The sequence below is a fragment of the Musca domestica genome, unplaced genomic scaffold (assembly GCF_030504385.1).
Source record: "Musca domestica strain aabys unplaced genomic scaffold, Musca_domestica.polishedcontigs.V.1.1 62, whole genome shotgun sequence".
Taxonomy (NCBI): domain Eukaryota; kingdom Metazoa; phylum Arthropoda; class Insecta; order Diptera; family Muscidae; genus Musca; species Musca domestica.
Window position 1 is genome coordinate 4,489,162 of NW_026712369.1, and position 13,428 is coordinate 4,502,589.

The 13,428-nt window shown below is 32.4% G+C and overlaps 1 protein-coding gene across 1 annotated transcript in view; it reads left to right on the plus strand.

Annotated features, from left to right (window-relative positions):
• LOC101887609 (trissin receptor) overlaps positions 1-13,428 on the plus strand; it is a 336,966-nt gene that overhangs the window by 186,958 nt on the left and 136,580 nt on the right. The window contains exon 3 of the mRNA XM_059129526.1: positions 10,487-10,631. Within this exon, the coding sequence (XP_058985509.1) occupies positions 10,487-10,631 (145 nt within the window). The remainder of the gene's footprint in view (positions 1-10,486; positions 10,632-13,428) is intronic.

Here is a 13,428-nt window from a genome sequence, read left to right on the forward strand (position 1 = left end):
GTGTTGCCAGGATATATGGAAGTGGTTTCGGATATGGGTACTTTAATTGTACAAAAAGTACTAAATGGTACTAAATTGGGTATTGGGTGAAAGGATAGATATAAATTTCTGACATTTGATATTTAGATTACTGATGGTATCTGGTGTTGAGGGTCCCTATTGGTGGCAAGTTTGTTATAAAGAGTTGGTTTTGCAAATGTGCACTACAAGCGCAGGAAAGTACTAAATAGTACTTTTTGGTACAATTTGACCAACGATAAACATATAGTGCTTGAAATCTGAAACTTGGTATTAAGGTTGCTGGTGGGGTGTAGGCCGGATATATGGAAGTGGTTTCGGATTTGTGTACTTTAATTGTACGAAAAGTACTAAATGGTACTAAATTTGGTATTGGGTGAAAGGATAGAGATACATTTCTGACATTTGATATTTAGATTACTGAGGAGGCTAGTTTGTTATAAAGAGCTGGTTTTGGAAATGTGTACTTAAAATGCACGCAAAGTACGTAATAGTACCATATTAAGTACAATTCGGTATTGAGGAAAAAAAGGGTCTCAAACCTAAAATTTTGTATTGAAGTCGCTGTTGCGTGTAGCCTGGTTTTGGTGGTTTTAGAAATGTGTTCTATAATTGTACGAAAAGTACTAAATGGTACTAAATTTTGGTATTGGGTGAAGGGTTAGAGATAATATCCTGAAAATTGACATTAAGGTCACTGTTAGTGTCTGTGGTTGAGAAAAAGAGCTGGTTTCGGAAATGTGTTCTACAAGTGCACGAAAAGTACTACATAGTACTATGTTTAGTACCATTTTGTATTGGGTGCACAGATAGTGCTTGGTACTATTTTCACCCTTCATATGTAGCCAGGACATATGCAGGTGGTTTCGGAAATGTATTGTACGGAAAGTACTAAAAGGAACTAAATTTTTTTTGGGTGAAGGGTCAGATATAATATCCTTAAATTAGATATTAAGGTTACTGACTGTTACGGTCTGTGCTTGAGAAAAGGAGCTGGGTTCGGAGATGTGTACAAACTGTACTAAATTTAGAACAGTTTGGTTTAGGGTAAACCGATGAAGGTGGAATTTTAAAATTTTGTATTGGAATCTCTGTTGCTGGAAGGTTTGATTACGGGATGTGTACTATAATTGCACCAGTAGTACTAAATTTGGTATTGGGTAAAGGGATAGAGATAAAAATTCTGAAATTTGATACTTGATTACTGAGGGTATCTTGTGGTCGGTTTGAAAACGCGTCCTATTTTTGTACGAAGAGTACTTAATGTTACTAAATTTGTTATTGAGTGAAGATATGGGCCTTGAATCCTCAAATTTGATATTGAGGCCTCTGTGGGTATCTGAATTTTAAACATGGAGGTAGATTTGGAAATGAGTACTAAAATTATATGAAAAGTAATAAATAATACCAAATTTGGTATTCCGTGAAGGAATATTGGTGAAATCCTCAAATTTGATATACAGGGTTGCCCATATTCGACGGACCCGGAAACAAATTCTTCAGAAAATCGATTGTTATGCGACTTGTGTGTGGTGGAGCTCCGTCTTGTTGAAACCAGAACTGCCTCATACGCTTTCGACGAATAATTGGCATCACAAAATTCGTCATCATGTCGCGATAACGCTCCTGATTGATGGTAACAGCATGGCCGTTTTCATTTTGGAAGAAAAACGGACTGACGCTTCAAACGCGGTATGTCATTAAGCGATGTGACATCTCTGTCAAAAGTTATGGCGTTGTCAGATGGGACCGTCGAATATGGGCAACCCTGTACTCCTTTCCCAAATACCAAAGTTAATACTATTTAGTACTTTTCGTACTTTTTAGTACGCATTTCCAAGTCCCCCACAATTTATCAACCAAACCCCACAACAGGTGATCCCATTGCCAATTTTAGGCTACCAACTCAATCCTTTACCCAAATATTAAATTTAGTACCATTTAGTACTTTTTAGTACGTATTTCCGAAATCACCTACATTTAAGAAATTAAGTAGGTTTAGTATTCGTAGGACACTTCTAGTCTCAATTTCCACAGAAAGGTGACCATAATGCAAATTTTAGGCTACCAACTCAATGCCTTACCCAAATATCAAATTTAGTACTTTTTAGTACATATTTCCGAAATCACCTAAATTTAAGAAATTAAGTCCGTTTAGTATTCGTAGGACACTTCAAGTCTCAATTTTCACAGAAAGGTGACTCTAATGCCAATTTTAGGCTACCAACTCAATCCCATACCCAAATATTAAATTTAGTACCATTTCGTACTTTTTAGTACATATTTCTGAAATCACCTACATTTAAGAAATTTAATCGCTTTAGTATTCGTAGGGCACTTCTAGTCTCAATTTCCACAGAAAGGTGACCCTAATGCCACTTTTTAGGCTTCCAACTCAATTCTTTATCCAAATACCAAATTTAGTACTTTTTAGTACATATTTCCGAAATCACCTAAATTTAAGAAATTTAGTCCGTTTAGTATTCGTAGGACACTTCAAGTCTCAATTTTCACAGAAAGGTGACTCTAATGCCAATTTTAGGCTACCAACTCAATCCCATACCCAAATATTAAATTTAGTACCATTTCGTACTTTTTAGTACATATTTCTGAAATCACCTACATTTAAGAAATTTAATCGCTTTAGTATTCGTAGGACACTTCTAGTCTCAATTTCCACAGAAAGGTGACCCTAATGCCAATTTTAGGCTACCAACTCAATGCCTTACCCAAATATCAAATTTAGTACTTTTTAGTACATATTTCCGAAATCACCTAAATTTAAGAAATTAAGTCCGTTTAGTATTCGTAGGACACTTCAAGTCTCAATTTTCACAGAAAGGTGACTCTAATGCCAATTTTAGGCTACCAACACAACCCCTTACTCAAATATCAAATTTAGTACCATTTAGTGCTTTTTAGTACACATTTCCGAAATCACCTACATTGAAGAAATTTAGTCGGTTTAGTATTCGTAGGACACTTCAAGTCTCAATTTCCAAAAAAACCAGCTTTTTCTTATCCCCACACACCTACATTGACCCACAGATTCTAACATTCTAGCTATAGCCGTTTCACCTGGGCGTTGATAAATCAGTCAATGACTCTTGTATATATATATCGTTAATGCTATTAAATAAAAACAAGTAAAAAAGCTGTAAGTTCGGCCGGGCCGAACTTTGAATACCCTCCACCATTTGGTACAAATTTAAAAATTTTCAAAAAAAAATAAAAACCGTTAAAAATTCTCTTAAAATCTTAAAAATACCGAATGTAGCCGTATATTAGGATATATACGACGACGTGGACCTGCATAGGCAACTTTTGTCCCAAGCTATTACAATATTCAAATGCGAAACTTGAAAAAAAATCTGTTTATAATGTAGCTAAAATCATCAAAATACCGAATATAGGGAGGTACCATGGGGGTTATAAAACGTTGACCTGCCCAGACAATTTTCTGTCATAGGCTGTAGTATCCATTACGAACTTCAAACACCAAATTTGAAACAATTCCGGTAAATAATGTCGCTAAAATCTTCAAATTACCGAATATCGGGAGGTACCGTTATATGGGGACTATACGAAGACGTGGACCTACACAGAGAATTTTCTGTCATAGGCTGTACTATCCATTACGAACTTCAAATGCGAAATTTGAAAGAATTCCGATGAATATTGTCGCTGTTGATGATTTCCGAATGTCGGGAGGTACCGTTATATGGGGGCTATACGAAAATGTGGACCTACATGGCCCATTTTCAATACCAGAAGTTCTGCAGACATAATATACCCTTGAGTAAATTTTATCAACCTACTTCATTTCGTTCGGAAGCTAGAGTGATTTCCATAGGCGGACAGATGGATAGACGGACAGACGGACGGACATCACTAAATCTACATAGAATTTTATACTGATCAAGAATATATATCCGTTGTGGGGTCTAAAATGTATATTTCGAGGTGTCACAAACGGAATGACAAACTTAATATACCCTCCATACTATGGTAGAGGGTAAAAAAAAATATTTTATCATAAGATTGGGCCCAGGATTCTCCAATCTCTTTAAAATTGATATTTGTAGGCATCTGTAAATGTTCACTTTAAAAATCCCCCTTCGCTTGAACGAAGTAATGCAAGGGTATATGGCTTTTGCATACCGCGTTTTTTTTTTTAGTTACCGCTTCCTTTGTCAACCGATATTTGTCCTGAGCCACTGCAAAAAGCCAAAAAAGTAAAAAGTCGCATCAACAATAGAATCCATAAGCAAAACAAGTATTCATTTCAATTTTTTTTTTTTTTTTTGCATCTCCTTCAAAAACCGCCAATCCTTTTGTTCTTTATCCTTTGACTTCTCACCATGGATTTGATTGTCATTTTTTTTTGGTTTGCGATTCTGTTCTTTGTTTTCGTGGCGTGGGCTTTTTATGCTTGACATATTTCTATCAGACTGTGGGCTTTTTTTGCAGTTGTTGTTTTTTTTTGTTGCTTCTGATTTGCAGTCCTACGCCATAAGGACTATCTCATTTGTGATTGTTTGTTTTTTTTTTCTCACAAGCTTCGTGTTGACTTTATCCTTGAAACCCAATTTTAGACTTTAGGCGGGTTTTTCATACAAATGTGCAAAGTTGGAGATTGTTTAAAGTTTACTTTTTAGTGGTTGAAAGTCAGAAAGTGGGAAAGTTCTTTAAATTGTGGCGAAAAACTAAGGGGCAATAACTTTTAGAGAACATGTGACAATCTATATATTTTTTTTATAAATTTTATGCCCTCCGCCATAGAGGAGGGATTTTTTAAAAAAATCACGTTTCTTCAACTGATGGTCGTTAAAAAAACATTCTTTAAAAAATCCACGTTTCTTGTCCTTTGGTCCTTAAAAAAATATTTTTTAAAAAATCCACGTTTCTTGTCCTTTGGTCCTTGAAAAAATATTCTTTAAAAAATCCACGTTTCTTGGATTAAAGGTCCTTGAAAAAATATTCTTTAAAAAATCCACGTTTCTTGGACTAAAGGTCGTTGAAAAAATATTCTTTAAAAAATCCACGTTTCTTGGATTAAAGGTCGTTGAAAAAATATTCTTTAAAAAATCCACGTTTCTTGGACTAAAGGTCCTTGAAAAAATATTCTTTAAAAAATCCACGTTTCTTGGATTAAAGGTCCTTGAAAAAATATTCTTTAAAAAATCCACGTTTCTTGTCCTTTGGTCCTTGAAAAAATATTCTTTAAAAAATCCACGTTTCTTGGACTAAAGGTCGTTGAAAAAATATTCTTTAAAAAATCCACGTTTCTTGGACTAAAGGTCGTTGAAAAAATATTCTTTAAAAAATCCACGTTTCTTGGACTAAAGGTCGTTGAAAAAATATTCTTTAAAAAATCCACGTTTCTTGGACTAAAGGTCGTTGAAAAAATATTCTTTAAAAAATCCACGTTTCTTGGACTAAAGGTCGTTGAAAAAATATTCTTTAAAAAATCCACGTTTCTTGTCCTTTGGTCCTTGAAAAAATATTCTTTAAAAAATCCACGTTTCTTGTCCTTTGGTCCTTGGGAAAATAATTTTTAAAAAGTCCAAGTTTCTTGTCCTTCGGTCCTTGAAGAAATATTCCTTAAAATTCCACGTTTCATAGCATATGGTCCTTGAAATATATTCTTTAAAAAATCCAAGTTTCATGGCCATATGGTCCTTGAAATATGTTTTTTAAAAAATCCACGTTTCGAGGCCAGATAATTCTTGAATTAAAATTCTTTAAAAAATCTACGCTTTATAGCCAGGTCGTCCTTGAAATATCAAATATATGGTCTGATGGTATAATATTTTTCAAATATCCAGCTCATGGTCCACGTTTAGGTTTTATAGCCTTCATGGACCTTCAATTTATTGCCTTTGGCTTTCTCTGATTGTCCTTGGAAATACATTTTCAAAAATCCACATTTCTTCTGAACAATTTCTGAAGGCTTCTGTTTGAAATGAAATACTTGGTTTCCAGTTGAAAAAAAGTCTGTGGGAGCCCTTAAGTCGTCTAAAGAAGCTTCTAATTAAAATTCTTAGAAAAAATATTGTTTTCTTGCAGTTAGACATGTCTGTTCAAATTCTGAACGATTTCTGAAAGGAATATGATTTAAGTGATTGATATGAAATGCGTGTTCCGATAGAGTTCTGAAGGACTTCCCAAGAAGTTCTCAATATTACTTGTGAAAAATCTTCGATTCCCGATGTCAGACATGTCTGATCGAACTCTGAGTGATTTCTAAAGGATTCTGCTTAAAGAGAAATACTCGATTCATTATGTACAGGTTCCGATGGAGATGTGAGGTCCTCTAAAGTAATTCCCAATACATATTCCCCCCAAAAAATAATTGGTGGCTTGGAGTCAGACATGTCTGATCCAAGTCTGAACTATTTTCAAAGGTTTGTGGTCGAAGTGATTGATGTGAATTACGTGGTCTAATAGACTTCTGTAGCTCTTTTACAGAAGCTCCAAATTAAATTTTCAAAAATATATAAAAAAATAATAATTAATGATTGAAAGTTTGGAGTCATACATGTCTGATCTAAGTCTGAACGATTTCCGAAAGTTTGTTGAAATGATTGATTTGTATAACGTGGTCTGATGGCTCTGTGATTTTCTAAAAAAGGTCCAAATAAAATTTCCAAAAAAAAAAAAAAAAAAAAAATTGAATGATAGGAGTTACGTAGATCAGACATGTCTGATCGAACTCTGACTCTGAACTCTTGTGTAAGGTTCTGCTTCAAGTTTTTGACATGAAATTCAACCAATAAAAGGCCTGAGAGGCTTTTAGAAAATATCTTAACAAAATTTAAAAAAATGTGAAATCATGTTGTCCGATATGTCTGATCGAACTCTGACTGATTTCTATAGGGTTCTTGTTTAAGTTATTGATATGAAATAACTCGTTCACAATATAAAGGTCCTTATGGGATTAAAAATGTCTCCTAAAGAAATTTGCAATTGAAATTCCTTAAAAAACATTGGATAATTGGAGTCATACATGTCTGATCGAACTCTGAACGATTTCTGAAGGCTTATGTTTGAAGTGATTGATGTGATATAAGTGGTCTGACAAAGTTCTGTGGGTTTTATAGAAAAGCTCAACATTAAATTTCCAAAGAAATCCATCAATGTCAGGTCAAACATGTTTAATCGAACTGTGAAGGGTTCTGCTTCAAGAGTTTGGCATGAAATACAATCAATAAAGGATCTTATGGAGCTCTGGATGGATTTTCAAAAAGTTCTCCAAAAATAGTTGTGAAAAAACCTTGGATTTTTGGTGTCAGACTTGTCTGATCGAACTCTGAGTGATTTCTAAAGGGTTCTAGTTTAGGTTATTGACATAAAATAACTCGTTCATAATATAAAGGTCCGGATGGAACTCTGAAGATCTTCTACAGAAAATTGCAATACATACTCAAAAAAAGAAAAAGTTTGGATGTTTGAAGTCATACATGTCTGATAAAAGTCTGGACGATTTCCAAAGGTTTGAGGTTTAAGTGAATGACGCGCATAACGTGGTCTAATATTGTTCTATAGGTTTCCCCAAAAAGCTCCCAATTAAATTTCCGAAAAACAAATCCTTGGATCAAACATGTCTGGCCGATTTGTGCTTGGTTCTGCTTCAAGTGGTTGACATAAAATACAATATGTAATGGCCTGAGAGGTTTCTAAAGAAGTTCTCAATAAAAAAAAAAGATTCTTGGTGTCAGACATGTCTGATCTAACTCTGGTTGATTTCTAAAGGGTTCTAGTTTTAAGTTTGATATGAAATACTTGATTCACCATGTAAAGGTCCTGATGGGTTTTTTAATGCCATCTAAAGAAATTTGCAATTAATATTCCTACAAAATATCATAAAAAAACTCAAAAAAAAGTGGTTTTGTTTATCCTACATGTCTGATCGAACTCTGAGTGAGTTCTAAAGAGTTCTGGTTTAAGTTATTGATATGAAATAACTCTTTCATAATGTTAAGGTTCGTAAGGAGTTATGAATGTCTTCCTAAGAAATTTACAATTAATATTTCTAAAAAAATCATTGGATACTTCAAGTCAGACATGTTGGATCTAACTCTGAACGATTTGTGAAGGGTTCTGTCTAAGTGTTTGACATGAAATACAATATATAAAGGGCTTGAGAGGTTTCTAAAAAAATTGCAATTAAAATTCCTAAAAAGAATAATTTGATACTTCAAGTCAGACATGTCTGATCGCACTCTGAACGATTTGAGAAAGTTTCTGCCTCAAGTGTTTCACATAAAAGACAATCAATAAAGGGCCTAAAGGAGTGCTGAAGGACTTTTGAAGAAGTTCTCAATAAAACTTGAGAAAAATCTTCGATTCTTGGCGTCAGACATGTCTGATCAAACTCTGAGTGATTTGAGAAGGGTTCTGCTTCAACTGTTCGATATGAAATACAGCAAATAAAGGGCCGTATGGAGCTTTGAATGGCTTCTGAGAAAATTCTCCAATAATGGTTGTGATAAGAACCTTGGATGCTTGGTGTCCGACATGTCTGATCGAACTCTGAGGGGTTCCGAATTAAGCGATTGCTATGAAATACATTATGTGAAGCGTTTGATGAGGTTCCAAAAGGTCTTCTAAAGAAGATTCCAAAATAACTATCTGAAAAATATCCTTGGATGCTTGAAATTCAGACCTATCAGAAATGTCTGATCGAATTCTCAACGATTTCTGAAGGGTTCTGATTTAAGTGATTTATATGAAATACCTTAAGCAAAGAGAGTGATTAGGCTGCGGAGGTCTTCTAAAGGTGTTTCCAAGTAGCTTTTTTGGAACTTGGACCTCTCAGAAATGTCTGATCGAACTCTAAACGATTTCTGGAGGGTTCGATTCCAATCATTAAACACTCATGTCAGATTAATGACAATTAAAACTTTGTTCAGGCGCGGATTCTTGCAATCGAGAAGGCAGCCAAAATGGTAGAAGCACTCGGCAATGGCATAACAGAACCAGCGATGATAATCAAGCGGTCCAAGAAGTTATCAAATCAAGTGCCATTAAATCGAGAGTGACTTTTTAGTGCAGGAAAGTCCTATTTAAAACACGTGGGCTCGTTAAGAGTAGAGAGAGCAGGGGCGAGAGAGGGAGATGTCCCGTTATAATGTTCTCTGATTATGTTGTTGAGATATTCAAATAGAGTAAACAAGGTCTCGTTAATCTACCACAAGACCGTGTTTGGACTCCTATATAAAAGGGAGATCAAACTTGGAATGGGGACAGTCAGTGCCAGACCACGGAAGCAGCAATTTCTAACGCGGTAAGTGTAACCATCATCAATTCCATTCGGGGCGTCCTGGGATCAAATCCTTATATCCTTGCACATCCTTGTGTGAGTCCTAACACATCTTTGGTGAGTCCTTTATTATCCTTGAATATTCCTTGAGTACTTATTAAGGTCTCTCGCAGCCGTATCCTTGAATATCCTGTAGTGCTTGAGTGCTTATTGAGATCTCTTGCAACCGAATCCTAGATCCTTGTAGTGCTTGAGTACTTATTAAGGTCTCTCGCAACCGTATCCTTGAATATCCTGTAATGCTTGAGTGCTTATTAAGATCTCTTGCAACCGTATCCTAGATCCTTGTAATGCTTGAGTACCTATTCAGATTTCTCGCAACAGTAGCCTTGCATCTTCCCTTATCTTCCTAATACTAATAGCCCAACAGCCTGTAGCTCTAATACTTCTCAGAATTCTTGAAAACCCGGAGAATATTTGTCCAGGCCTCAGTCTAACAACCAGCAACCAATCCTAAGGCCACGAGTACTTATCCAGGTCTCGTATCAACGAACCCTAGGGAGCCCATCCGGACGACGGAATTTAGTGGAATTTAATAAATCAAGGAAAAAACGATTTATTGAACAACAAACCACACTGGTCTCTCTCTCTCTCTCTCTCTCTCTCTCTCTCTCTCTCTCTCTCATACATTCAACAAATAAATTTCTAACGAACCGCTGGACCCCGACGAGCTATTCCAGCCCAAGGGGAGAGACCCTGTCGTTACACAGGACATAGTTTTATAGTGGGAAATGAACATTTCTCATCGAAGAAGCTCCAAAAAAGGCACTTGGCAACCGGCATAAGGGTTTCCGATGGCCATTTGGCCGATAATCTCGAGGAGAAGAAGAAGTTTCCTTATATGGTCTGTTTAGCCAGGGAATGGCTTTAGCAAGTTTGTGAGCCAAAGTCAGTCTCTGGCTTGGCAGGCCAACCTCCCAAATTGTAACTTGTTATAAAAAATATAATGCATTTTATAAATATTAATACAATATAAACCCATAAAACTTCCCATTTTTTTTTTTTTTTTGAATATTTTCCCACCCATCAAATTGCCAATAAATCTCAATCTGTTATTGTCTTCGTTGCATCCAAGAAAAAAATTCAATAAACTTGTTAATTTTCAATTTTATTTTTTTTTTCTCTTTCTTCTTTTCTTTCCAGGCAATTTGCTTGTTATTCTGGTTGTTACATTGTCTCGTCGCCTTCGATCCATTACAAATTTCTTTTTGGCCAATTTGGCTTTGGCAGACTTTTGTGTTGGTCTCTTTTGTGTTATGCAAAATCTGTCGATATATTTGATAGACAGGTAAGTAGCAGTAGATATAGTGCCTTTTCTATACAAAATAAACAATAAAGAAGAAGAAGAAGAAGAAAGAAAAAAATAATACAAAAAATAATTACAAAAAAAAAACAAAGAATATTGAATGCACTCCAGGTGAAGTGGAAGGTAATATATATCTCTTTGTATAGGAATCTTTCAATCTAACAAATCAATCAATATTGAATTGAATAGAATAGAAGAGAATACAATGGGAAATCAAGGAAACTGTAAAGATTTTTTTCTTGGACAATTCTGCAAATAAAATTCCTAAAAATACATAGTATGCAAATGAAAATTCTCACAAGTTATTTTTTATTTTAATTTTTTTTTTTTTTTCATAAAAAGTTTCCTGAATTTGCTGCTCATTAAACGTGTTTCTATGGGAAAAATTATTTCCCGCACCCACACACAGAGAAAGAATTCTTGAAGAAATGAACAACAATAACCTTGCTGTACTCTTATTTTCTTGTAAAAAAAAAAAAATCTTAGAATTTCCGTATGTATGTATCCTGCATACTTACATGTTTTCATATGTATTCATGTTAAAAGCTGAAAATATTTAATTAAAATTAATTATGCACTTTTGACGTCATTCACTTTTTTTTTCAAGAAACTCTTTAGCACGACTCTTAACCACGTAAACGCTATAACAAGAAAGCTGTGAAATGTGTTTGTGTGTGTGCCTACATTGTAAATTTAACAAAAGCATTTCAAATAATTAAGACATTTTTATGAAATTATTCTGCTGCGAAATCTTGAGAAGAATACCAGCAATTAGAAAGGATTCTTAAAAGAAAAATTCATGCCAAACCAAAAAATTAAAAATTTACAGAAAAAAATTACGACAACATAAAAAGAGCTATAATAACAATCGTATTATTATTAATAATAATTTTATTAATAATAATAATAATAATAATAATAATAATAATAATAATAATAATAATAATAATAATAATAATAATAATAATAATAATAATAATAATAATAATAATAATAATAATAATAATAATAATAATAATAATATAATAATAATAATAATAATAATAATAATAATGATAATAATAATAATAATAATAATAATATAATAATAATAATATAATAATAATAATAATAATAATAATATAATAATAATAATAATATAATAATAATAATAATAATAATAATAATAATAATAATAATATAATAATAATAATAATAATAATAATAATAATAATAATAATAAAATTAATAATAATAATAATAATAATAATATAATAATAATAATAATAATAATAATAATAATAATAATAATAATAATAATAATAATAAATAATAATAATATAATAATAATAATAATAATAATAATAATAATAATATAATAATAATAATAATAATAATAATAATAATAATAATAATTAATAATAATAATATATATAATAATATAATAATAATAATAATAATAATAATAATATAATAATAATAATAATAATAATAATAATAATAATAATATAATAATAATAATAATAATAATAATAATAATAATAATAATAATAATAATAATAATAATAATAATAATAATACTAATAATAGTATAATAATAATATAATAATAATAATAATAATAATTAATAATAATAATAATAATAATAATAAATAATAAATAATATATACTAATAATAATATAATAATTATAATAATAATAATAATAATAATAATAATAATAATAATAATAATAACTGAATGTTTAATGGTTGTAACATAAACATTAATATTATTAAAAATAATAATAATATTTTTATACCCTACACCAAAAGGTGGTCAGGGTATTATGTCTTTGTGCATTTGTTTGTAACAGGCAAAAGAAAAGAAGATAGACCCATAGTTCCTTTTGATGATCTGCATAGAATCACATTCTGAGTCGATTTATGCATGTCCGTCCGTCTGTCCATGTATTCTTGTGAACAAAATGCAGGTCGCATTTATTATCCGATTGAGATGAAATTGTACACAAACCATTTGCTTGGCCCAAGGACGAACCCTATTGAAATTGGAGATAATCGGTAAAAATTTAGATATAGCTCCCATATATATCTTCGTCTGATTTGCCTTTTATCGTGCACCAAACGTGTAATATCAGTCCGAATAGTATGGAATTTTGGACTTGCAACCAAATTAGGCCTGAAAATAAGTATGGCGAATTTGATTCGGCTAAGATATAGCTATAGCTCCCATATATATTTTTCATCCGATTTGTTATTTTTGTCCTCCGCAGCCATAAAATGCACTCTGTAACAACAATATTTGGGGATATATATGAAATGCAGCTCAGAAATACCTTTGCTAAATTTTATCGATTTGGATATAGCTCCCATATATATTTTTATCCGATTCAAATTAATTGTGCACCAAATGGGCAATACAAGTCCGAATTTAAAAGATAAAAATGCTTCGGCATATTTAGTCCTTTGAACTTTAAATTATATTCCCGGTCCCGCCCGACTTTAAGACTTTCTTTACTATTTTTTTTTTTTTTGGAAATGCCTCCTATATTTTTAACAAAGCTACTAAATGTCACTTAATTTGGTATTGGGTGAAGGAATAAGGCTGGAATCCCGAAATTGGTAATTTAGGTCTTCGTTGGTGTCTGTGGTTAAGATATACCACCTCCATATCTTAACCACAGACATCAACAGAGATAATAATAAAAATAATATAAAAATTAAAAATAACAAGTAAAAAAACTGTAAGTTCGGCCGGGCCGAACTTTAAATTCTATCCAACATTTTGGTACAAATTTGGCA